Raw genomic sequence first — 26934 nt, 5'->3', positions numbered from 1 at the left:
CTGTGTAGCTGATGTCTGTCCAGTTGTATCTTATTTCTGATATTGGCAGAGGGGAGAGATGTTTGGTTGAAGTGTAGTCGCATGTCCCATCATCTCTCATTACCTCCTGCTGTGGACTAGGCTGTGTAGCTGGTGTCTGTCTGGTAGTATCTTTTTTCTGATATTGGCAGAGGAGAGATGTTTGGTTGAAGTGTAGTCAAGTGTGTCGCATCATCTCTATTACCTACTGCTGCTGGCTAGGCTAGTTAGTAGCTGACTGCTGGTCTGTTGGTCGGTTTTCCAGTTGGACTGGTCTCCTGAAGGAGTTTTGCCTCAGATCATGGCACAAGGGATCTAACATCTCGTCCTGTGTATTAATGAATAAACGTGGTCATAATGTTATGCCGGATCAGTTTACGCATCACCACCTCAAAGCTGCAGTTTTGCTCATCAGGTGTCAGTGTTATTCACCGTCCTCCTCCGTTCCAGCAGCAGAAAGTGTGAAGGCTGTGTGGGAACCCCTGTGCATCACTACCTACCCGCCCTTGTTTCAGTGTCGCATTCTGCTTTGGGGAAATGTTGAATTCTGCTTTGACTTCCATCTTCTCGTTTTCACACTTAACAGATATGGTGTTGAAAGGTGTCGCAAGGCAGCAGTGCCAAATGCGTCGGTTCTTTCTAAAAGTGCCGCGTGCCGTTCCTGGGTTTTTTTTTGGGGGGGGGGGAGGAAACCTCAGGCTTGTGCGTGCGTTGGAAGTCAGAGCGGGTGACAAGCTGATCCCTGGTTGTGGTGTGTGTTGAGAACGCACGCTGTGAAGGAAGCAGAAAGTTTGATGCCTACGCGGTGGAGCAGAAACAAAACTTTAAAACAGTATTAAAAAATATATATATATACCTAAAAAGTCATTGTTGTAAAAAATGTTGATTACCTCTAAATAGTGGGTGACTAATGCTCCCAAATGAGCGGTTGATAAAATCACACACCTACACCCTGTCTGGTTTTCTTGGTGCATACCTGCACACAGCAGAGCTGAAGGAGCGTGTTTGCAGGCCACACTGCCTCAACCTCTGACTCACTTTGGGTTAATAATAAACCTACCTACACAGCATGCATCTGCAGCGTAGCAACCATCCGCCACAGCAGGTCTGTAGCCCAGTTCTGCATTAGCGGAGATGCTGTAACCTTTGTTTCATGTGCTTGTGTCGCGCATTGATGTAGACATAGCTCCGCAGACTCTCAACACACACACACACACACACACACTTTTGCTTTCTTAATAAAGGAGTCAAACATTTGTTTTTGCCAGGGGTAATAAGTAAAAGGAACCAGGAACCGGTGTGCACTTCAAACGCGTTGGGAGTTTCTGCTCTTTGTGTTTTGAACCTTCAGATGCTCACTGGAGGAAATCAGAAACGGCACCTTGGAGGTGCTGAAGCCCATCTGACCCTGTGGTGAACTGGGCTGGGCTTCCTTCGGTTGTAACACAATCTCGAAAATCTTCTCAAGTGTGCCCAGAAGTTTGTCGTGACGTCACGGTTTACTTTTTTCATAGTCAGTGTCACAACAGCAGACAGAGAGAGGTTTTTTTTTTTCATGTGTTTCAGTCCCTCCCTTCAGGTCCTGAGCTAAACCACAACAGCAGCCCTCACACCCAGGTTGAGGTTGTTGTTTTAGTGTCGCTTGGTAGTCGGCCCTGTACCGTTTGCCACCCACGTGTTGCTCGAGCATATATATGTTATTTTAAGGTACAGTGCAGATGAGCTGACCTAAATTGTGAGCTGAAAGGGCCCTGCTAATGGCTTGTGTTAGGTTATGTCCTTAAATGGTGACTTTCCATTCAGATCAGGACATCAGTGCAATGCTTCTGATGGGGAGCCAGCACACAGCACAAATATACTAACTATGTTTTATTCAAAATGAATATGTCGTAACCCTGCAGCGTGCAATACTTATCTGCTTATCTTAAGATCTTAAGAACTCTTGCGAGGATTGTCATAAATATGTTTTACAGGTGCCATTCATGGTCCTCAGACGAGGAATCTTTTTTGACAATGGTGACTTTCATCCAAACACAAAGCTGAAACCGGGCCAGCTGGACTTGTTGACTTTTCATAAAGATGTTCGACCGCTAATCCAAGTAGCTTCTTCAATTTCAGATAACTGCTGGAGGAGTTCAGGTCTTTATCAGGAACATCTGCGATGTGAGTTTCGGGTGGGAACTACCCACAGATGTTCCTAACAAAAACAGAAACTACCCACCCATGACCCAAAGAATGAAGAAGAAACTATGATGAGGGAATGTCTTCACAAAAGTCCAATTGCCTTTGTGTTAGCTTTGTTTTTAAATATACCACGATGGCATGATGAGAGACCCTGCAAAAAATATTGATATATGAGGGCCACATTTATCTGCAACTAACAATTAAATTAAAACTGATCCTAAATTCATTAAAAAATTTCAAGCAGCAAAAATAGTACAGTGTCACTATTGCCGGTGGCAATTTCATACAAATTTACAATTATATAACCTAGCGTAGAGCATCTGATCAACATATTTAGGACTTATTCAGCAGCTTGTTGGAACATTTTTCAATTTGATCCCAGACCCCCTTTTTTAATCAGTGTGGATCCTCTAACCAATAAAATGCTCATGTCTGTCTGCAGGTCACAAGATGCCACTGATCTCCTACACGAGGACCTGGTTTTGGTGAGAAAAGAAGTTTCACCCCTGCAGTTTTTTCACTATAAATACTTTCTACTTGTGTAACATTAGCTTATATACATACTATTTACATACTATACCACAGCACATCAAACACACGACCACATTTGTTTTTGGCTTTAAGCTAAAAGCTTAGCCTTTCGTGGGATAAGGAACCATATATGGTATCTTCATCTACACACACTTTAAGTTACCTCTCCGCGTCTCTCACTGAGGTTGAGTAACATGTGGTTTCCGTTCAGCCAATCAGAGAAGATCGAGGTGATGTTCGCATGTCAAATGTGGTTTGCATGAACGATGACCATAACTGCTGAAGTGTCCTAATATTGTCTAATATGATCATGTGTACATTGCACTTATATTCTAATGGTCTAGATACCTGTTTACATTTGTTTATCATTTAAGGGCAAGGAATCATATATGGTAACTTCATTCACATTGAGTTCCTACATCTGAAAAATGTCACAAAAGTTAAAAAAAAAAAGTCTTCTCATAGCATAGGGTTGAATTTCCAAATATTCTAATGAGTGCACTATAAAGGGTTGACGAGCTTTGTGTCTGTGGCTGGTTGAAGGTGGAGCAGCGGGTGGAACCGGCCAAGAAGGCGGCTCAGGTCCTCCACAAGAAGCTGCAGTCCTGCATGCAGAGTCAGCCGGGGCTGGAGGCCGAAAAGCGAATGGTAGCGCAACCGATAACGCCCCTGTGAAGCTGCACATCTGAAAGTCTTTTATTGGTCACTGAAAAAGTGTCACATCTGCTTCTCTCGCCGCAGAAAAAGCTTCCTCTGATGCTGCTGTCAGTCAGCATGGCCGAAAGCCTCAAGGACTTCGATGCAGAGTCATCAATCAGGTGACGGGGTCGATCCTCTGCAGTCACCCATTCACCATCCACCCATCCATACACACAGACATACATACATACATACAACATATATGTACGTACATATATATCCATTCGTCCATCCATGGTCTTTACTTGAACTCTTGTGTTGGCTGCTGTCATGTGAAAGCCTCATGACTCTCGTAGTAGACTTTCAAGTTTTCACTTCTGATGAAAAGAAAGAGGATGCTGTCCACACCTTGTGACTGTAGCTCTCTGTTTACGTGTGTTCTATCTGTAGTTTGTGTCTGTAAAAATATTAGCTGGATGCAGCCAACAGGGTAAAAACCTGCTTTTATGATTTAAGACCAGAAGAAGATATAAGCCAGATCAAAATGATTACTTCCTCGCTTTTTGCAGTAACTTTCCAACAGACTTCTTTCACTAGTTTTTTTTTTTATTATTATTATTATTATTATTTTTGGACCTGACATGTGTGCAGAATTGCATATAAACTGTGAGATAAGTACTGATTGTACGCTGTGTGCGTGACAGGAGGGTGCTGGAGATGTGCTGTTTCATGGAGAAGATGTTGGCCAACATGCTGGCAGACTTTGAGATGAAGGTGGAGAAGGAAGTCCTGGAGCCGCTCAACAAGCTCAGCGAGGTGACAAAGGCTCGCGTAGCATGTCGGAGCACATAAGTTATAATATATACAATATAATACACCTGACGTGAGCTCTAATTTAGTTCCCTTCCCCTTTGGTTTTTTGTTGGTGTTTTGTTGCAATGTTACAATGCCAGCTTCCTGATGCCATGTACAGGGATACACTACACCCAGTTTATTCCCCAATAAAGACATTAAGAACTAGCTGGAGCTCAGTGAAATATTAAAGTACATCCTCTTTATTTGTCGTCTTTCTAGGATGATTTACCAGAAATCCTCAGGAACAAGAAACAGTTTGCAAAGCTCACAATGGACTGGAACAATGCGAGAATGAGGTGAGTTACAAGGCCTTAGTAACAGTTTCACATGTCGTAACCATTTAGTATAATGTCCACATGTCTGTGTGTGTGTGTGTGTGTGTGTGTGTGGTCAGGAGTCAAACCAGCACAGGTCCCCAGGCTAAACAGGATGGGCTAAGGGAGGAAGTGGAAGAAGCTAGAAGGAAGTTGGAGAGCATCAAGGTGCTATTTTTTTTTTTTTTTTTTGCAACCTCCTGACTGGCTGCAGTGTTGTTTAACAGGGGATTAAACCTTTCTTTTTTTCTGTGTCTATAGGACCAGTATTCTGCAGACCTATATCACTTTGCAACTAAGGAAGACGACTATGCTAACTACTTCATCCGTGTGAGTATTGACGACAATCCTACTAATTTGCATTCGTGCAAGCTAGACACTCTCTCCGGAGCTGTTTAAAAAGTGTCTGACCTCAAGCTTCTTTTTATGTGTCCCTTGCTTGTTTCTCCATCCTCAGCTTCTTGAGCTGCAAGCAGAATACCACAAAAACTCACACCAGTTCCTGGACAAAAATATCAACGAGCTCAAAGAGAATCACAGCGAGAAAGGTGAGCTTAGTCAGCCGCTGCCTGCGAGTTTCATCACGGTGGCGGTGGCCGCTGCAGTATTTCTACGTGTGTCATCATTACCTGTCGTGTGACTGCGCAGGGCCGCCGATAAGCTCCTCCAGCCAGAAGGTCTACGGGGAGCCTCTGCTCTCACATCTGTCGAAGAGCAACAGGGAAATCGCCGCGCCCATCCAGGAGTGCATTCACATGCTGCTTAGGACGGGCATGAGGGAGGAGGTAGGACTGAGAGGAGGCAATTGTAACACTGAAGTGTTTTTTATTGTTTGTCTCCTATCCCATCACTAGAGTTCCCATTACACTACTTCCTAAGGTTGCAGAGAACAGCTGTGCTTGCAATTAGCTTCTAATACCCCTGCCTACTTGAGTCACTATCACAAGAAAACAAAGAGTTGCTTCCTCAGTCAAGTAGTATAAAGAGGAAAGGCAGAGCTGAATTAGGTAAACAAAAGATTATCAGTCAGGAGATCAGAGGTCGTGTCCTGCCTTATTTATTTTTTTATTTTTTTTAGTTCCTAGTGGAAACTGTTTGATTTCGGCACCAAAAGTATTTAATTAACGTTGAGAAAAAGTCAAAAATAGACCCTTTCACGACATCCGCCATGTGTTAAGAGGCCAGAAATCCTTTCCGACAGAAGGCCCTGAAGGCAGATTTTAGCATTCAGATCAGCGCCAATAATTCAGGGAGAAAACTAGGCCGGCTGGAGCTTCACAAGCGAGTGTGATTCAGACGTCCCGGGTCATGTTTATGTCCAAAACACCCAGCTAAAACCGTGGCAACTGAGGACTTGTTGAGTTCTTTTGAAGATGTTTCACCACAGTCAGGGCGGGAACAGAAATCAGGTGTCACCACATGAACCAGACGCTGGTGTTGTTGTTGTTGTGTTCTTGTGATAAATGAGAAAATTTATCACAAGAAATGAACCTTTATATTTTGTTAAACTATGAACTGACCTTTCTGTGAATTTCAGAAACTGTAAAGAGATATTACGGTAGCTTCAGAAACCTGCTGTATATTCTATTTAAATGACAAATGTGCAGGATGTCGATAGCTCTATTAAAGCAAATGTAACATCACTCTTAACTATAAATCCCTGTGTCTTTGTTAGCTGAGAATAAGGTCTTCATATCTACATAAAAAGTAGATGCAAGTCCCCTCAGCTGACAGTGTTGTCCCTCAGGGACAGGTAATAATGGCTAAAAATCCAGGAGGATTAATACACTTCCATACATTGATTAGTTCAAACTTAGGAAATATTACATTACATTTGCAAATCACCATTTCCTCTTTCTTACAAAGCTGAACTGAAGCACTGGGGTCTTTTGAGCTAATCTCAGTATGTTATGCTAGCATGCTCACAAGTAGCACGTTGCACCACGTTCAGAGTTGATTTAATGAATTAGGCACAAACCAATAAATAGGCACAAACCAAGGCCATGAATGTCTGCACATCATTTCGTGGAAATCCACTTGATGACTATTTAAGTCTGTGCTGGGCGGACTGACTGACAGTGGCATCCTGCAGCTACTCGAATAGCTAAAAAAGGAAAAAAAATAAATTATATATATATATAAGATAAAGACAAGCAGTCCTCTTCGGTCCCATTTTTTTTGGCAGGCTGTTTTTGCGGTTTGTTACCAGCCCTGCCCTGGTTTCAGTCTCAGCTCTGTTTGCCTCAGGCTTTGACCAGAGCTCACCTAGACCCGGTGTTTTCACTCGACATTAACCACACCACCACCTGCACCCTCTCGTATTGATTCATTCCCGTCTCTCCTTCAGGGTCTGTTCCGTCTGGCAGCAGCAGCCTCCGTGGTGAAGAGGCTGAAGACCTGTCTGGATCAAGAGACGGTGGACCACAGTGAGTTCAGCATGGACCCTCACGCTGTCGCTGGTAAGCATGTGTCCATTTCGTTTATTTCTCCCTAAATCCCCCCCTGGGTGGAGTTTCCATCGTGGCCGCTCTCTCACGTCTCTGTTCATCCACCATGACTTATGTAGCTCATTTTAACTACCCGCTTTCTCTTCTGTTTATTCTTAAGTGCACCCAATAGCAGTTTCCAGTAATCCAGTAATGTCAAAATTTACCATTTCCTCTTCCAGATTCTTTTCGGCAGCCATAGTAATGCTTTCATTGGCGTGTCCTTAAAATCATCAATTAGAGAAAACAGCAGGACATTACTCTACACACGGCATTATCAGAGATAAAAATTTTTTTTAAAAATTAACTATTACTCTAACTGCTGACAGGCGCTCTGAAGTGTTACCTTCGAGAACTTCCAGAGCCTCTGATGACATTTGAACTCTACAGTGAGTGGTTTAAAGCAGCAGGGTATGTATTTATATATATTCTACATTCTTCTTATTACTGCAGCAAGTTTTCATGAGTTTAATTCATTTTCTCGCAGGGAAAAAGACCTGCCAGAGAAGCTGGAGCAGTTCCGGATACTGCTGAAGAAACTGCCACCAGAAAACTACAACAACCTCAGGTGTGCAGCCATCGTCAGAACATTTTTGTTTTGCTCCATCGGTCATGTTGCTCTTAGTTCACATATTTCTATTGTTGGTTTGGACGGAAAAAAAGTTAGCATTGCAGGAAGAAGGAACATTTTTAGATTTGCTGTGAACTGCACTATCATGCACTAGCAATATTGCCTTGTCAGTTAGTTTATCATGTCGATCCAGACTTAGCTTAAAAAAACAAAACAAACAAACCCGTGGTTTGGTGACATAACACATTTGTGGTTTTCAGCAAACTTTGCATTTAGTTCCACTGCAGTTAGAGAATGTTAGCAGCTGTGCAGCTAACAGGCTACACTAAAAGCCGTGTGTGCGCCACAACAGCGTTGTCCAGGAACCAGGAACTTCTACTGAAATTGCTTTACCATCTGCCTTCCACCATACCCATCTTGGAGGTTGTAATTTTCCAAAGAACACAAACCTATGGCACATTTGTGATTGATCGGGTTGAGCTCAAAATGGCTGTTGGACAGCCGTACTTAAAAATATAGCAGCCGCTGCTTTCATATTTGTCAGTGGACCAAATCTTTTTAGAGCTCAGTAGAACTGCTGAGCTTGAGAACCTTGAGAACCGTTTAGTTCCTTTAAAAAGGTTCCTGGGACTAAAATTCTTGGGTAAATGCAGTTTAAGTTGGAGAAAACACTAAACATACAGTACTTATTAGACAGAATTAGCATTAGCATTAGCGTTAGCATTTAGCTGGGTAGAGCCCTTGTGAAATTGCAAGTGTCAAACCCTAAAAACCATTACTTCTCTATTGTCATTTCTAACCATAAATCATCAGTACGTCATTCAGCGGAGCATGCTGTAAGTGTTTCCTCTTACACTATCACAGGACAACCACTTACTCAAACCAAATAGATAGTACTTTGTGATGTTTGTGATATATCTCCATCTTGAAGCAGTCTACTGTGTTTCCTTCTCCTTTCCTGAATAGGTACCTGGTCCAGTTCCTGTCTCTGCTGTCTGAGCAGCAGGCTATAAACAAGATGACACCCAGTAACATCGCCATCGTCCTGGGGCCCAACCTGCTCTGGCCTCGAGCCGAGGGGTACGTATCCCCCCCATCCTGCCTTCTCTTCCTTGTTTATGCTGGTATTAGAGTCATGTTTTATCGACCGAATGAGCCGGCCACGCGTTACGAAACCACGGTATCCTGTTAACATCCAGCAGTGAGGATCTTTTTCCTTTACGAAGATAAAGATCATCTTTTACAGAGATGGTTGAACCCCAGTGGCCTTTTCTTTCCGACAAAGTAAACTACAGTTTGTAATTTTTTTAATCTTCTGGTAGATTTTTTTGTTTGAAAGACAACATGGCAAGTTTAGCTTTGTCTAACCACGAAGGATAGAGTTATTATCGCCATATTCTGACTTCTCTCTTTAGGGAAGCTGCTCTCTTTGACATGGCGTCGGCTTCTTCAGTCCAGGTGGTGACGGTCATCGAGCCTCTTATTCAGAACAGCTCCAGCCTCTTCCCCGAAGGTAGGCTCAAACCTTTTTTTTTGTGGGGACAGCATAATGGCGTTACCATAACAACCAAATATCTCACATTTAGCATTTCTAGCATTTTTAATGTGCTGATTTTGGTATTTATTATGTATTTCCTCTGCTATGGTATGTTTGAAGCCGTGTGGTTCAATGCTGTGAAATCCGAGTTAGAATGTGAAATAATACTGAGAATAAATTATGTGGTGTCTGCTGCTGCTTCTGCTGCTGCTGCTGCTGTTGCACCCATTCTGGAAGTCAGTGCACCCACTGCACCCGTTGTACAGGAAACTATGAGCAGCTCAAAGTTGAACCAATCAGTGACTCTGTTGAATTCTGTTGATGCATGTTTATCCTGTGATTCTACTTTTCCTGTAAGATTTAGCTCAGGTACATTAGCTTTTAGCATGTAAGAATTATTTTGAAAGGAGTACTGAAGGAGGACATGTATATTTGTTTTGTTTTGCTCAGCTGTGTCCTTTGAGATCCCAGAGTTACCCGAGGCCCCAGAAGCTCCTGTCACCCAGTCGATGTTCTCAGAAAAGGAGAGACTGAGCAGAACAGTGTCCTCCTCTTCATCCACCTCATCCAGCTCCTTTTTTCACCCGCCCCTTTCAAAGACAAGCAGGTAGCGCCTTAATACAAAAACCACAGCCCACCTCGTACCGTCACTAAACTGATAGAACAAGCGGTGTATCTACCCATTAGCATTCACCTTCTTCTTCACATTTCTTCACAACAGCACGGCCTCTCAGGAGAGCGCTGGTTCATTTCTGGTGAAATCCGGATCTGTGAACAGTCGCAGCGGCACGTCCACCTGGGGGAGCCCCGCAGTCGAGACACCGGCACCACCAGCCGATGCAAACGTAACACCCAGAAGCTCGTCCTCCCTCGACCCGGGCCCCGTTATGGCCCCCGACGCTGCAGCTGCAGACGGCTCGACAGCAAACCAGATCCCATCGCCTCTCCCTAGAGGTGCAGGATCAACGGCAAACCCGGGCCAGGTGAAGAGCCCCACCCAGAAGCAGTGCTCTGACCAGAGTCAACTGGAGCCCATTTTGGAAGCGCCACCAGATTCCCCCAAGGCGTCACTGAAGATCACGTCGCCGTTTAAACGTAAGTATGGAGTTTACATTTACATTTACTTTACAAATGGGTTTAAATACCCACAGCAAAAGTACTTTTGTCATGCAGTTGTGAAAGGGAAATTTTGTGTCAGAATTGATTTGGCAGAAGCTGCAGTAGTTGTAGATATGGGTTAAACTTGGTTTCCACACAGGCTTAGTGACAAATGTGTGAAGGTTTAACCTCCTGAGACCAAAGAGTTTTGTTTGTAATGCAACACTTTGTTTGAACACTTCTTTGAACACCACTGTGCAAAAATGGGTTCGCAAACAGTGAAGTCCCAACGTCCTCAAACAAGTGCTTGCTAATTAGTGACGTTGAAGCTCATCATTGATAAAGTTTGTTAAATTTGCGCGTCACATCAAACTAGAAACGTTAAAAAACATAAATACACAAGTTTCAAATCTAAAACTTGTTGAGGTTTTCTAACTTGTCCACTTCTGCCCCATGACTGGCTGTAGAAGTCATGTATTGACCCTTTGCTTCCAGTATATTTCTGACAAAAGTGTCCACGTATGAGGACAACAGGTCTAAATGAAGCAGGATAAGCTGCAATAAAACCTACAACTTAATGTCCCCATATGACAGGACGCAGGGTCTCAGGAGACTAAGCCCAACATGAGACAACCCTGATCCTCATCTGAGACATTTCCTTCCTGTCGTTTATTTCACATTTTATGAAGACGAATCGCAACAACAAGAACGATTTTTATGACAAGCATACCGCTCTTCTTCTCTCATGTGTAGCATGAGATATATTTTCCTTCAGAAAGAGAAGCTCTTTTATCTGCTGTTGTTTCTGGGCTGAGGGCCCGGGCACGTCTCCATACTTAGTTCGTCTCTCTTCCATTGTGTAATGTCCTGTTCAGATTCTTTACTTCCGCTCTTTTCCTTTCACCAAGTCAAAGTGGTGGCTTGTTAATGCACGCTGACAGAGGAAAAATAAATCTATGGCCCCTGTTGTAACAACCAGGATGTACACAGGAAACAGGAAGTCGCACACCACTGACCAAAATATCAAACTTTGTATTCATGCGTCATCTGTTGAAACTGCCACACTGGCTGAAATACTTTGCCATTGTCCGCCCAAAAAAAAGTTTCTTTCCTTAAGTTCACTTGATAATATTTCATTTTTTTCCAAAGCTGAATTTACCACCTTAACTTACAGATTTAGTGTATTAAGTGTATCATGTAGAGTATAAAACCTCTGGGAGACCATGTACCTCCAAAAGCACTGAACAGTTTTCTAAGCTTGATTGTAGTTTGTCATCTAGGGTTTGTTTTCTACCAAAATAGATTTTACACTCTGTGAAAAACATTCTTGGCATCTGAGTGCAGTATCGTGGTAGTCTAAACACTGATAAGTATCTATAAAAGGAAATCCCATGTCCGTACTGAAGAGCAGGTCAGTTGTTGCACAATATTTCACTGTAGAAAAATACACTCTGAAAAACACTGAGGACATTAATCTGAAACGTTTCTCACAAATGAATTAACTAGTATTTAATTAAGTAGTTAACTCTGATCATAGTCAGATATTTCGAGTTTTTGGGGAAGTAATGAATGTTTTAATGTTACATCATTGCATTTGTCATCCACATTCAGTTTCAGGGAATACTGATCTAAGTTTAGCAAAACAGCTGTCACTGTGGTCACACATGGTAGCTGCTGGAGAAACAAGCTGAAACAAAAGTATTCAACCTATACTGAGCTAACTGAACCTTTGTTACTAGTAAATTCAACAAAAGCAGCAATGTGGGCATCTATTCCTGTGATAAGAAATTGACGGCATGAGATTGAGTTAGCATTTGTAATTCTTCAGTGGTCAAGAAGGATCCTTGTGGCTGGTGGTCAGCAGACCCATCAAAATCGTCAATTCTCTGCAATAATCTAATTACTCTTTAAGTTCGCTAAAGTTAGCCACCATAAGCTACCAATCATACCAGGACCAAATATACTGTAGTATGTATGTATGTACTGTATATATAAAGATGGCTGAGGACTCATAGGATTTCTGAAGAGAGGTTTTGAAGCTCAAGTGGCTGTGGTGGCCGCCATCTTGGCAGTGCCTGATTCTGCTTACCTCATCAAAAAATCATTCAAAAACAGACAAAAAGGTGTTTAACTTTCATGAATTAAAAAACATTGAATATATGTATATATAAAAGTAACAAATGCCCGAATGTATCGCTGGTGATACGTTAAAGCACACGGTATTTAAATTACCGTAACTCGCAGTGGTTTGCTCTGTTGACAAAATTCTGTAACTCACCGATGGATAAAATTCAAAGTGTGGCTGAACACTGGGAAGTTGTGCTTTTGCCTGGAAATCTTTTACCAACAAATTCCTCCACACAACTTTCTCTTCCTGGGGCTCCCAGGTCTTGCGTTGTTCCCCAACATGCAGCCAAGAGCAACGGTGCGTCATAATTACCGCAATGGCAGCTTTTTTTCCCAGAAAGTGCAATTTCCCAATATTCACCCACACTTTGAATTTTGTCCATCGATGCGTTACGGTAATTCAAATACCGCAAGCTTTTTTTATGCTCAGGCGGATGTTCAGGTCTTTAAGGGTTAAGTTTGTCACTGCAAAATGTGCCAAAAGCCACCTGAGAGCCTCCTTTCTCACTTCTTTCACGGGTCCTCAAACTATTACGCGATTTGTCATCACTGTTACCACGTAACGATTTCACATTGACATGTTCGGCATTAGAAGCTTCTGTTTATCTGACCACTCTCTCTCCTTTCTTTCTTTTGTCTCCTTACAGCGAAGAGAATTTTCAACTCGAGCAAAGGTAACGAAGCCAGCGAGCAGGTGACAGTTCATTTCTCCAAACCGAGAGCGCCACTGCCCCCCAAGGCCCAGGCCCCTCCGCCGCCAACCACTGCTCCGGCCCCCCAGCTGCCAACCGCTGCCCCGGCCCCCCCGCCGCCAACCACGACCCCGGCCCCTCTGCCGCCTAGTACGGCCCCAGCGACTGCCAACACTCGGCCCCGGCCCGCGCCCCGATCTCAACCGAGCATCCACAAGAAACCGGTGAAAAGGCCCAACCTCAAAGCCCCGAACTGCCCCCCACCACTCCCCCCGCCCACGGATGCAAAAGAGGTTCCTTCTATGGCGCAGTGATCACAGTCACCGGTGGTTTCATCGGTTGCGTCACTGGCTGGTTGAGAGCAGCAGAAACACCTCCGTTTGCATCGTATTGTCAGTGTGTGCTCTGTGGCGTCTTGAAGACTTGCAGCTTGACTAACTTTTGTTGTGTGTGTGTGTGTGTGTCTTCCCAGTGTAATTTATTTATTTTGATTACCTGTCGTCGCGGCAAAAGGACAAACAGACCAATAATAAATGAATTCCCCAAAGTTTTGCAATGTTTTAGAGAGGAACTGTTCAAAAATCTACAAGAATAGTGCTCATATATGCCAATGAGATAATTTTGTTTTTTTTACTTTTCATCTGTGTAGATGATTGTTCTTCACAGTGGCTGTGGGTGGAATATTCCTCTAAACCAACCATAACTGCCTAGAAAGCAATGTCAACAATGTACACCTAATTAAAAGCATCTTTATTTTCAATTTATATCATCATAGTATATCATTGGTACGGACTGCAGCATATGGATGTGAACTGCATTGTGTACTGTGGGTGCTCATACTGTAGGTACATTTTTATGGGAGGTCATTTGACATCTTAATGCACAGTTGTATAAAATAACAATATAAATGTCAATTCTTCTATAAAAAGCAATACAGGGGTCAGACTTTATAATCAAAAAAGGTGCACGGAGTATCTATATAGAAGGTCTGCAGCATAAAATGAACAATTACATGGGTTTAGTTGCATCTAGCAAATGTTACTTGGATGTTTCCTCAGTCCGTGTAGTGTAGGAATAATTTGGTTGACACACATCTTAATGAGAGATTCCCCTTCTCTCACCACTTCTCTTCCCTTTTTTCCCTCCTGGTTATTCCTGAGTGAAAAGCTGACAAGAGATTGTAGCGATGCCGTAAAGGTTGTAGTAAGATTAAATATATATTTTTTCGAACCCCAACTTCCTCTCCGTGTTCACGTCAGCGACGTGGCCCCGTGCTGAGAAGCCTTTCCCTTCGTAGATGAGGAAGCGTGAGAAGCGTAAAGTGGGTGACGGGCTTTGGGAGCGTCCACACTGAGCAACGTCGCTGTTTCTTCTGATACGATCCAAACTACATTCTCTGGTACATCCTCCACTTTCCTCCATCGGTTATTTGTTAAATCCTTTCTGTGCAGAGCAGGAAACGTGCAGCATCAAATCTTTCGCTCCTTTTAGGTACATTCAGCAGCAGGTTTGCATCAAAACTGTACATCCTTGGAGCGCGACTGCATAGGAATGAGAAGTACTAATGACACTGGGTTCGTGTTCATCCTGTCAACAGAACCAGCCTTGTCAACGATGTATTTTTAGATGATTGGAATTACAGAGGAATTATACATTTTCAAGAATATCGCAAACGCATTTCGCTCAGCTTAGACTTTGATTTCGTCCTCGTCGTCCGTGTAGCTGTAGGACATTTTCTTCTTCTGCTGGCTCATGACCATCATCTCTGAATCTGCAGCCTCCATCCTGCTCTGTCCCTTTGTGAGGCTGCCGCCGTAGTGACGCGCAAGCACATCTGTGGCGCTCTGGAACCGCTCGCTCTCCATCCGTATCCCCACCGCCGCTCGTTCCGGAGACCCCATCACTACATCGGGCACTTTAACAGAGAGTCCGTTCACCTCCGCTGCGCTCCCCTCCTCCTCGTCCCATTCGGCACCGTGCGGGCTCTTCCTGCTCCCGCAATCTTCCCTCAGCAAGGAATCCACGTACGAGATAGTCGCCGAGTCCATCTCCGATCCGTCGTTGGTCAGGCCACACGCGGACCCCACCTCTTCTCCCTCCCAGGCGTGGACGTGGTCCCCAGCGTGGCTGTCGATCAGGCTGAACACCTCACTCATGAGGGAGGGGCCGAGGTCGAAGCTGAAGGTGTCCAGGGAGGTGAGGGAGGGGAGGGAGTCGGAGTAGGCCGTGGCAGCGGTGGGGTTCCTGGGGTCAGAGGTCGCCATTGAGGTGGAGCAGGTGGATAGGATGGCATCGGCGGGGTCGGTCAGAGAGCCGCGGTGGATGTTGGGGGAGCAGGAAGTGGGGATGGAGATGGAGGGCTGCTGACGCTCGGAGCGGGAGAGACGGGGCAAAGTGACGAAACCAGACTCCAGACCTGAGGAGCACACACACAAACACATGGACACATTTGACTTTTATTCAATTCTATTCCATAACTTGAAAAGGTTTGACTCGACAGAAAAGAAACACAGAGTGAACCAGCAAATGTAGCTCTAAGGCTGTGAAAAGGGCAAAGCTGTGGTTTTATGGGGGATGTTGGTTTTGACGTCTTAGCTGTCAAAGAAGTCGCTGCATCTACGTGGAAACAGTGCATCATTCAGTGCCAATGCAAAACCACAGATATATATTTTTACACTCGCACAAAGAAGATGAATCAGCCTTTAGAACATGCGGTGGGCAGATTTTGACACCCATCATGTGGTAATAATAGAGAATTCAGCTCTATTTAATTTATGAGTTTTCATTACCTGCTCACTAGTTACAATAATCCTACATTAGTCATACTACTATGCAGTCACTTTTAGCATGGCCTAACATACACTTCCAACAGGTGGCGATGTAAATCCATCCTGTTTAACATGACATGCCTAAAAAAAAAAAAAAAAAAAAACTGCAAAGTGCTGAGTTGCTGTGCTGTGCGAACAGTGAATCATCTGCCCAGGACCTGCCAGATCACTTAGCAAGTCACACTCTCTGCTGCCTGCCTGTGTGACCCAAATGGGCGAATTACCACAGCGCTTGTCAATGCCAGCCAAACAGGGCCAAGAGTCTGGAGGTTTTCCATTCCAACCAATAAAAAAAAAAAAAAAAAAAAAAAAAAGCATCTGATTTCACAGATTAACACATTCTAACCAGAGAGTCAGAAAGATTTCATCAGTGAAAATGGTTTATGGGTCTTAGCTTCAGGTAGCTTCAGGTATCACTACAAAGGTAAGTTTTACTTTTCACTGAATGTTATGGACTTCAAAAACTTTTATCCACATAAAAAACACACAAAGCCTGACAGCTATCTATAATGTATTCACATTTCAATAATATATTTTAGATCATTTAAAGAAATAGTTTAGGTTAGAAGGTAGCACTTTAGAGCTATGCTAAATATAAGGCCAAAGACAGGATATAGGTTAGCTTAATTTAGACTGCAAATGGGGTGAAACTGCCAGCTTAACACTCTCAGGAGTTAACTAAATCTATCTATCAAGCCCTATAATGAATATATTTTATTTTATTCGTAACAACAGACAGAAGTACTAGCTATTAAACTGTATTTGTCCAGTCTTTACGCTAAGCTAATGGTCTCCTGGCTAAGTCGTAACCATTCTTCATGCATTATTCCAGAATGTCTCCACAACAGTAATTTTGGCCTCACAACTTCATAAAAACAACAAGACCACACACTGCACAGTGGAGTCCAGACTGCATGAGCCATGTGCGTGGTGTTAACATGGGTCATTCAAACGGCCCCCCAGACAGCTAGCTGCCAGCTCTGTCTGGATCTCTGTGTTATCAGTGCGAATGCCGCTGATTATGAGCCAAGGTGATTCATAAGGACATCTGGGACAAATCTGGCTCTAGATTACTGGCTAACACTGACATATGAGTTTCTCTCCAGCTCTACAGATGGTTGCCAACATGAACGGTTGTAGTTTCCAGTTAGCGTCGGTCAACTCATTTGACCTTTGGCCATATGTTTTGCTTTGTTGGGCAATGCTGCCATTTAATTTGAGGAAACTCTGAGGGACAATTTGGGGATTTGGTGGTGGTGTGATTTGGTTAATCCTTCAATAACAGTGCAAAAATAGATTGAACGCCATCATGTCCGGTACGTTGTTCTGTAAACCGAAAACACTCCCAGTGTTTGTTCTTTAAAATGAAAAAGCAAAAGCTTCTGCAATTACATAGAAAGAAACTTTTCATACAGTCAGACCGAGACAAGTTCAGACAGACAAACCCAGGGGATGAATAAAGTGTTTTTCTATTCTGTTGACGTCAACCTGTATTAGTTGATTGTTTGGCCTCTTGGGGGAAGAAAGAATAAGCAATGAACGCACCACTGACATACAGAATTATCACCTTATGCAGCTTTGTCTGACTCAGCAGATGCTGAGCAACATCAGCCTTCATTTAGAGCCGTGTTTCTAACCACATCAGGGATGTAAGTCTAACATCCACCAGTTGCCACCAAATCCTCAGGGAAATATCTGTCCATCTAGCTGCTTAATGCCAGACGCTAACTTTGCTCATCCGTTGTTTGGTGCAAAGGCGGGTAGCGTGCAGTCAGATTACCAGATCTTATTTTTTTACTACAAGCAGATGTCTGGTGCAGCTGGAAAAAGCATTGAGCAGTCAGACTGAACAAAACAATAAACCCAACAATGTTCAGCAGAAGTGGAGGAAACTGCAATATCGGGTGAAGAATTCTCCGTGGGTTTGTCACTATAAGCTGCTGAGAAATAAAACAAAAAGGATATACTCACCATAGGAGCTTTTCTTCTCGTCCGGCGTGCTTTGAGTACTGGGGAACAGCACTTTGGTGGTGGGACTCCCATTAGGCATGTCCACATCCAGCCTGGGCAAGGAGATGGCGTTCTTAATGATGGGGGAAACAGCGGGAGGCGGTGGCGACAGATCCTTGGACACGTCCGCCGGTCGGTTGTCAGAGCCCCTCCGGATTTGACGGAGCGTCCTGGAGAAGAACGCTCCGATCTTGTTGTCAGGGGTGGAGAGGGAATCGGTTTCCCCGTTGTTCCCGTTGGCTGGCCCGCCGTGATTGCTGAGGAAGGAGGTGTCCCCGAACACATCCCCACCGCGGCCCACGTGCATGGTGTGGCGGAAGTCCCCCAGAGGGGGGCTGATCATGTCCACCGTGAGGTCGCCTTTGTGGCGACGCTTGCTGTGGGAGTGTGACACCAGACCTTTGAGGCCCGACAGCTTTTCCTGGAGATTCATGATCGCGAAGGTGAAAAGCTTCAAAGTTCGCGAAAATCAACTTGAAACAATTCCTGGAATTGCCTTTAATCCAACTGAACAACAATTTCCTTCTCAGATTTTTGCCAAAATCACAAACAGTTCAGCGGTCCAAAGTACAGACTAGAAAAACAGCTCTTAAACGTTATTCCCAGATCATGAAACTGTGTTATTTCTGAGGCTGAAACGTTTACTCCAGGCTCGCAGCACCAAACAGTTCACTGGGATATCATCTCTGTTTATCATGTACAGGCCAAATTGTGTCCCGCTCTTTGTAGCTTGTTGTTATGCATAGCTGGGTGAATTAAACAGACATAAATTGAGGAGAACACTATGCAGTTGTGTTCCTGGAGGCGGCCGATCCAGTCGGAGTGTGGTCAGGTTGCCTGGCTTGCTTTGGGCTTTGTCAACATCAGCTCAGAAATAGGTCCAGCTGCAAGCGGTTCTGCGGTCGCACCATGGAGCCATCTATGGACAGTGAAAAGAGGGAAAAAACATCTATCTTTAAAACGTAGACGAGGATGTACTCGATTTTGATGTATACAGAAAAAATGGATGACATTTGCAGGTTATGCGGCGGAATCTGAGAATCAGAGAGAGACCACTGTGTTCCTCTGGATACTGTATGTTGTAACAAGGTAACGTCTTTTTACCCAAGTCTGTCTTTCTACAGGTTTTTTAGGATACCGCGTTCCAAGTGTCCGCTGGTCTGGAACCACCTAAATTTAGACCACAGTTACTCCTCTGTGCAACAAATCAAAGTCTGCTTCATATCCATGAAATGGGTGGCCTTTCAGGGAATTCCTTCTTCCATTTTGCCGTGCTTTGTCTGGCGTGCAGGTTACTCAAAGTTCATTTTGCGTTACACCGAAAAGCAAAGCAGCGGGACTCATTCAGCAGGCTGGGATTTGTTTATAAACAGGCAAAGTATGCTCGGCGAGATAGGAAGAGATAATGAAAATCTCCTGATAAGAAAATGACTGTTGCTACTTGGCTGCAATGCCAGACTGTGGGCGTACGACGCCCCAAAAGGGTTGAAATACAAGTACAAGGCTGAGGAGGTCTGTTCAGAAACACACGATGCACATATTTTCAGCTCCTAATAGCTGGTGGATGGAAACAACATTTTCATCAGAATTTTGCTATTAAGTTGTTGTACCTAACATTTCTTTTCTGTGTTTTTCCATTTGGGTCTTAGTCCACTTTTAAAAAGTTATCTTTTCACCTGCGGCATTTTTACCGTTTTTATTCATGCTCTACGTGGAGCTTCGGTTTCCTCCATGTGACCTTTGCTGACCACACAGGAAGTTGTGTACATAAAATACTCGATGTTCGAGTGGTAATAACGGTCTCCAGTCTTGAGAGCACTGTTGCTAGGTAACTACTGACTTTGAGAAGCCACTGAGGCTAACCGTTAGAAAGCTAATGCTCAGGTAAGTGGATGTAAGGGAAGTGGAGTAATAACAAGACGGGGCTATTGGGAATATCAGCAGATGTGGGACGCGTTGTACGTTTAACAAGAAACTAGGCAAAATTTCCTCTTCTGGTTTTGTGAATGCCGCAAGAGGGTGTTGAACTCTTACCATGAAAAGTGTAAACACGACCTAATTTGAAGGTAGTATTATTGTCTCTGTGTGTTAAACATCAGTGCAACACCAGCGTTATGGCCTCACTAACTCTTGTGCAGGTTATATTAATCAAACATACACAGTATTTTATTATTTGTCAATGTGCTAATGCTCTTCAACATGCTAATGCTAACAAGTTGTGCTAGCCATACTTTAATCTTTATTAGGATGAAAGAAATGCTGGAGAGTCTTTTATTTATTTTTACAGACTGTTTCATATATTTGACTTATATAAACTGATGTGTTATGTTTTAGTTTCGACTTTACGGCCTCGCTTCAGTTTTGGAGCTCCATACCTCTGTGAGTCCGTAATGAAGGCAGACGAAAAACTGGCCTTTTGTCATGTGCTGCTCTTTGCCAGCAGAGTAATGGATATCCAATTCTAAAATATTTTGGTAGCATAAGGCAGTCCTCGCATGGACCTCTGGTTCTCTTTAAAAGCCATGCTCTGCAGCAGCTAAACATCAGCGGGCCTCCCGTGCATGCGAGGCCCCCGTCTGGCTTCATTAATGACCTGCCATGGTTCATGGGATGGGGATTGCGTCAGGTCCAAGGCAGCCCTTCTAATTTGCTGCTGACCGCAGTCCCAGGCCCTACGCTTCACTTCCCCTGGCTCCCGTTTTAAGAGGGGCATCTGGGAGCAGAGAGGGAGAAAACATGCCACATACCAGCGCTGAGCGAAGCCATATCGAGGCTCGCGAAAGGGCCGCCGGGGACCAGTATGTCGAGGTGTGATCTTGAATCCGAGACGGCATGAGCCTGCTGGGACCATGTGCATGTTCCCATGAACTGCACTGAAGTGATAGGCTACCTCTCTGATTGAAACAACACCCCAGTGACTGTGGTCGCAGACACAATCGCTGTTCCAAATAAGAAATGTGTAATCTTTCAAAGGAAAAACCTCTAATTGAAAACCTACAGCATTACAGGAATACACATGGTGGTATTAATCACCGTGGCTGTGTTCTTACGGAAAGCTCTGGTCTTTTGTCTTTGCCTGTAATCCCATTAAAAGACCTTTGACCGCAGCTAAGGGGGGGTTACTCCGTCTGACTCATATTATGCATCTAAAACCTCGGGTTTATCTGACCATCCTATCCGCTCTCTTTCCTTCCTTCTTTTCACTTCTTTTCTTAGTTTTCTGAGGGAAGCCAGGTCCCCCGGGCGTCAGATAAAATGTCCTGAAAAGCACTACATACTTTTCCAAGTACGAAAACTTTAACTCTAACCCAGACGCAACTTGCTTCCGTTTGTTTTGGATCACAACAAAGAGTGGGGGACACCTTACGACAGCAGGGACTTGGACATACCCTGGATTATCCCCTAATCCTTCATCTCCCCCGTTGTCCACGGTAGGGAGCCTCTTTCTGGATCCTGGCTGCTGCCAACCTGGTCCGCTGGTCTACCGCCTCTGACTTCTGCCAGAGAAGAAATAAAACAGAATATGGGTATGAGGGGAAGTCCCGTTCACTTTAAACTTTAAGATGAGACAAAAAAAAATGTCTCATTACATTCTTCGTACAGAAAGGAGAGAAGGGGGAGGATGGTCTGTCGAGGCAATAATAAGGATAAAAGGAACGGATGCTCAGAGGAATGAACATAAAGAGTAAAAGAAAGAGAATGATGAACAAAAAAAAGAAGGACTGTCGGCTCCTCTTGAGGTCGAGACCTACACAAATGAACTGTTATACGTTGATTTTAGCTATTCATATTGTACTTAGGCGTCCTATAATCTGGAACCCCATCATCTTTCTCTGGGGAAAATTGACAATGATTCTGGGCTTCTGGCAGAGCCAACGCATAAACTATGATTTCCTGTTCTTTGCGTTGGCCATTTTTTACAGCCCGACAAGTAACTTGAGATGCAAGAACGGATTACGAGTTGAGAGACAACGCTCATAACCGCATATTTTTCACTCAGTTAACCGTTTAAAACCTCTACGACAGCTTTGGCTAAAGCATTTGCATGACAACTTGTGATTTGTGGGTCAGCGCCAGATCTACACGGTAGGTACGCCATAGCTGTGTGTCCTACCCAGCAGAAATGTAACGTAACCCAACACACCAAGTTTTAGCGAGCTAGTTCTAACTCCTTTGCTCTCCACATAGTCTCTTTGCCTGCTTACTACCAAAACCACCTGAATGTGATTGGTCACCACTACCCAGATTACAAAATAAAACTCGAAGGCTTCAGAGAAGATGGTGTTTATAGACTCTTTATCCAGTGCCATAAGCAGGTTTTTCAGAAACCGGTTCAACATCTCAACCTCTAACTGATGGATCACCACAAAATGTGGTAAAAAGGAGCAATCTCTGCATTAAATCTCACAAAAATGAATAAATAATAAAATTCTTTGGCCAGGTTGATGTTTCAGGGGATCTTGGGACGTTCGTGCACGACAGACTCAATACAGTGTTTCCATGTCACTATGTACAGTATTTTCTTGAGGTGGCTTTACTGGATATAAACCAGAGTAACCACAATCTAATAAGAGCCGTGTGTGTTGTGTGTTGTGTGTTGTGTACGTGTGTGTGTATGTGCGCACGGACACATTCCTGAGAAGAGCATCAGTCTGTGGAGTCTTTCTCTCGATTACCACCGTCAAACATCCTTCATCTCAACCTCTGCGCATATTGAAACCATGTTTGGGTCTGAATCAACATTTTTTTTCTTCTCTTTCACTCGTTTTTCTGTGCTCACTTTAATTGGCCTCCCTCTTTCTTTGTCTGTTATTTGTTTTTCCATCACTTTCCACTCAGCTTCTTTCTTCCTTCTGCCTCTTTCCATTCTTTCTCTTCAGTTGTCCCCCTCCATCTTTCTCAGCGTCTTGACTGACGCGTGAAGGATGAAACTGTGTGAATAACAGCTGTCAGGCCACACACACCCCATAATGTCTACTTTTGATGACTTTAACAGAAAATGTTTATTCTGCAGTCATTTGTCTTGAAAAGTAGACTTTGGGTTTTATCACTGGTCTTCCCCTCCCCTCCCCTCCCTTCCCCTCCCTTCCCCTCTCTTCTCATGTCCTCCACTCGCTAACCCCGCTAACCAGGTGAACAAACATACAAGATAAGGCCACATTTTTCAGAGTCACCCTTTGACTTTCAATTACGTTCCCATTTTCACCATCCACACTCAGTCCGAATCCAAGCAAAACACTGCTACACTTCCTCCCCAGCCAAGAAAACATTTTCATGCTTCGATAAATATCCATACTCTCCGAGCCTCCCTGCTTCCTGCATCTGCTGGAACATCAGCAGTCTTAATTTGCCTTCTTTGTTGACTCTTTCTGTCTGTTTACATCTCTGTCATGATCACACATAAACTTGTTTCTACTCACCCACGGTCCCTCGCGCTAATATTGGATTTCTGCTTTACTAGAGAAGTTTAAACAGAGTTTTTTGATGGTCTGTTTATGGGCAGAGAAAGTACTTGTAATGAGTTTACTGTATATGTAAGCCACTCATATACCAAATGTCAGGTAACAAATATTGTCAACATTACTGTTAGCTTGCTCACTAGAGACAAGTGAACTTTGGCTCAAATACACCACAACATTAAAACCACTGGCAGGAGAAGTAAAAGTAAAGTAAACATTGACCATATTGTGACAATTCAATGTTCTGCTGGGAAACCTTTGGACCTGCTATTAATGTGAATGTTACTTACTAGAGGTGTACCACCCACCTAGACCAGACCAGGCACCCCCACCCCATACAATGACACTCCTTGATGGCAGCAGCCATCCCCAGCAGGATGCAGCCTGACACAGGCACACGCACAAACGGTTCAGGAACAACTAAAAAAATGCAATAGAACAGCACAAGGTGTTGACCTGGCCTCTAAATTCACTAGATCCCATGCTCATGAAGTTTCTGTAGGATGATCCACAGAGGCCCCTCCTCTCAGCTCATAGCACCCAAAGGCCCCCACCAACAACATCCTGTTTCCAGACACCACAGGACACCCTGAGAAGACCCATGTCCATCTCTGATGAGTCACAACTGTCTTGGAGGCACAAAGGAGACCTACTCAATATTATGAAGGTGGTCATAATTTTATGCCTGATTGGTGTTTACACTATTTTACCAAACAGACTCCTATGTCTTACCTCATACTGCTATACTGCTACTATGACAGCAGTCTCTCATTAGCGAATGACACATGATTTAGCTCCTGAAATGAAAGCTAGAATTTTTTTTTCAATCAGCAGCAGCTAGCTTGGCAAGGAAGCTAACTCTAACTTGTCTCCACTTCACTTGTCAAAAACAACTTGTTAATGTTTCCTGACGACCACTTATGGAGCTGATATTAAAGTTAATATTAGATGGTAAGCTAATTAGCCAGGTATGCTAACGTAAAAGGTCAATCTCTAAGATTTCAGTTTCCTTCCCTGTGTCCACTCTTATGGAAACAATGTTGTTTGTTCTTGAATCTCACTTTAGAGAGATCCGAAAAGTGTCACCTGTCATCTGACAGACTGCTGGTTGATTGGTGTGTCTCTAGCTGTGCTTGTGATTTTGCGAGGACGTCTCCACAGACACCACGTTTCACATGCAGTAAAAGCAAAACTTTTCATCTAATTTAATGTCGTAATTTTGCCATTTCATTAGGTGACGTTTACTCACGTAACAGCCATTTAGATGAGAATCTTGAAAGCATAACCAAACTGCTAATTTAATTCTTTATTCTTTTGTTATTAAACTTTTTGCCTAGGAAATGCATCCTTCAAAATTTTTGAACAGCCGCATGGTTCACATAGCGCCATTCTGATTAAATTAACTTCAAAAGATCCCAAATGGATCATTCAAAATAACTATTGATTGATGTACTTACTTCTGCGTATCAAATGTCTATATTGATTTTTGCCTCAAATGTCAATATCAGTTAGGATCTGTAGGATCAAATGCATCCCGCACTTCTACATTATCGCGTTCATCATTTGGAGCGATTCTGGTGCAATCTCAGAGAGATTGTGACTCAAATTTGTAATCTGCAGTTTGCTCACAGATAAAGAATTTGGCCACATTTCCCTCCATACAGTGGCCGTTGAATGATGGGCTGGCCTATCTTGTAAAAACGCGGTGTAGTCCTACAGGGGGTCGGATCCTTTTGTCAAAGGGAGTTGTGACCATTTGGCGACAACCATCAACGATGGCGCTGACTGATGCCTGAACATCATCTTGTGTGGTCAAAAAAAAAAGGCAGGGAACCATGCGGTGTGAAAACAAATACAGCAGCCGGATTCAGAGTTCACACCTCTGTAACTGACCCATTCCTGTACAGCTGCGTCAATGACACCCAAAGGTCACAGAGGGAATGTAGGACTCAGGTAAAAAAAAAAAGAAAAAAAAAAAGTAAAAGAACGAAGTGTAAGGAGGAAACACTACAGGGAATGCCTGTTCTCGTTTAATCAAGTGCTTTGACGAAAACCGTATCATTAGTGTAAATCATGGGAGGGGAAACATATTACATGCATGTGTTAACCATCTGCTGCTGCTGCATACAGGAGACCGAAATGTTGCAATATCAAGGCACGGACTCAACAAGGGCATACAGCACGCCTACCTTGGGGAAATGAACTGAGGGAATTACAGAGCCAGTTAAACATGACAAAGTCTCTGACCGTATGGATCTATAGCGAAGGACGACTGGATCCATCACTGCATGTTGTTAATTGGGTTTTATATAATCATCAATGAGGCAAACTAGCTTTTTATTGATCACCGCTGTGCGTGTTTGTTTACTCAGGGGCTTTAGCAGGGCTGTGCTCTCTTATATCACTGCGTGTGTGTGTTTGTGCTATTTCACATGGCAGCCTCCCTCGTGGCTTGCTGGCAGGTTGGAGGGTCAGAAGGCTATTGCCCTCCCCTTCCCCCAAAAAAACTTGCTACCAGTCCAATGTCGTGCTGCATGTTTGTCCCCATAATTAAAACACTTCCAAGGCCACCAACTTCAACCCCGCTGTGTCAAATTCCACTGGATCGGGAGCACATCTTGGTAATGTCATTGACAAGCATGGAAATTGATAGCTTATGTTATATAACCTCTGTAATTACAAGGCAGTGATAAATAAAAAAAATAAAAAAAATCAAAGCTCGACCAGAATTTATTTCGTCCGAGGCAGCAGTGTGGAAATAGTAATGATATACTGCAACTGCTGCTGGAAATAAATACGTTGAAGAGCTCACTGGGTTTCAGGTCAGACACATGAGTAGGCTAAGGAGTTTGTACAGTAAAACCATGTCTGATAACAGTCAACATTTTCACAAGCCTTAATGGTATTACCTTATCTGACACTAAACCTCATATGTTGACTTTCTTGCTGCAGTCAATGGAAGATTTTTTTGTTTCAGCCACTTAGTTAAACTGCTTTTTCACTTTAAAAGTGGTAATAATTAATCCCAGCATACCTTAGCAATGATATCAACAGGATGTCATTTTTACAGCTACATTTAAAGTGACTGTATTTACCCACAGCTGTTAAAGTAAGCATCAGACTATACATATCATAAAAATGAACACTTATAATATTTTTTTGTAAACGTCAAATGAATATCACACAATATGTTAAATACCTAAAGTCATTAAAGAATATAAATTAAAAGTCTCTATTTTTACCCCAATCAAAGGCTCTGCATGAGCATTATGTAAAATAAAAAGCCGTGTTCCCATTAACTTATCACTTTAGATCACAGGCTGGTTTTCTTTCTGGGGGAACATTATAGAGACTGTGACTAACACAACATTAAACAGAAACTCACCTCAGGAAACTGAAACGCGAAAGAAAACTCCCGTTTTATGGTTATTTTTTTCCAGGAGAAACTCGCTTTGGGTCGCGGTGGTCCGAGCGAGCCCCTGGTGCAGCCGGACTGTCCCGCTGGTGCGCCGGGTCTGCGGAGCGGCGCGGCGCGGACGGTGAGGAAAAGGGGGCGGGCTCAGGTTCAAATACCAACGAAGACAT

At 43.5% G+C, this 26934-nt stretch overlaps 2 protein-coding genes across 3 annotated transcripts in view; one reads left to right on the top strand and one right to left on the bottom strand.

The window, feature by feature from the left end:
• The window catches only part of sh3bp1 (SH3-domain binding protein 1), a 14931-nt gene extending 1115 nt beyond the window's left edge, over nucleotides 1-13816 (top strand). The window contains exons 2-18 of the mRNA XM_047609615.1: nucleotides 2645-2687; nucleotides 3277-3381; nucleotides 3475-3551; nucleotides 4077-4188; nucleotides 4447-4523; nucleotides 4622-4709; nucleotides 4803-4871; nucleotides 4999-5089; nucleotides 5190-5326; nucleotides 6889-7000; nucleotides 7357-7438; nucleotides 7515-7595; nucleotides 8565-8678; nucleotides 9014-9111; nucleotides 9586-9742; nucleotides 9857-10230; nucleotides 13008-13816. Coding sequence (XP_047465571.1) covers nucleotides 2645-2687; nucleotides 3277-3381; nucleotides 3475-3551; nucleotides 4077-4188; nucleotides 4447-4523; nucleotides 4622-4709; nucleotides 4803-4871; nucleotides 4999-5089; nucleotides 5190-5326; nucleotides 6889-7000; nucleotides 7357-7438; nucleotides 7515-7595; nucleotides 8565-8678; nucleotides 9014-9111; nucleotides 9586-9742; nucleotides 9857-10230; nucleotides 13008-13366 — 2176 coding nt within the window. The 3' untranslated portion in view covers nucleotides 13367-13816. The remainder of the gene's footprint in view (nucleotides 1-2644; nucleotides 2688-3276; nucleotides 3382-3474; nucleotides 3552-4076; nucleotides 4189-4446; nucleotides 4524-4621; nucleotides 4710-4802; nucleotides 4872-4998; nucleotides 5090-5189; nucleotides 5327-6888; nucleotides 7001-7356; nucleotides 7439-7514; nucleotides 7596-8564; nucleotides 8679-9013; nucleotides 9112-9585; nucleotides 9743-9856; nucleotides 10231-13007) is intronic.
• On the bottom strand, nucleotides 13786-26934 carry cdc42ep1a (CDC42 effector protein (Rho GTPase binding) 1a). Of its 2 annotated transcripts, XM_047609616.1 has the most exons (4): nucleotides 26735-26934; nucleotides 21280-21387; nucleotides 17852-18809; nucleotides 13786-15468 (listed from the first exon to the last, which is right to left on the bottom strand). In XM_047609616.1, the coding sequence occupies exons 3-4, from the start codon at nucleotides 18321-18323 to the stop codon at nucleotides 14741-14743; spliced, it is 1200 nt and encodes a 399-aa protein (XP_047465572.1). In that variant the 5' UTR covers nucleotides 18324-18809; nucleotides 21280-21387; nucleotides 26735-26934; the 3' UTR covers nucleotides 13786-14740. The 2 variants fall into 2 exon arrangements, with proteins under 2 accessions (XP_047465572.1, XP_047465573.1); XM_047609617.1 differs by lacking the exon at nucleotides 21280-21387.

This window comes from Mugil cephalus, chromosome 16, assembly GCF_022458985.1.
Source record: "Mugil cephalus isolate CIBA_MC_2020 chromosome 16, CIBA_Mcephalus_1.1, whole genome shotgun sequence".
NCBI lineage: Eukaryota > Metazoa > Chordata > Actinopteri > Mugiliformes > Mugilidae > Mugil > Mugil cephalus.
This window is presented reverse-complemented; position numbering and strand designations above follow the sequence as displayed.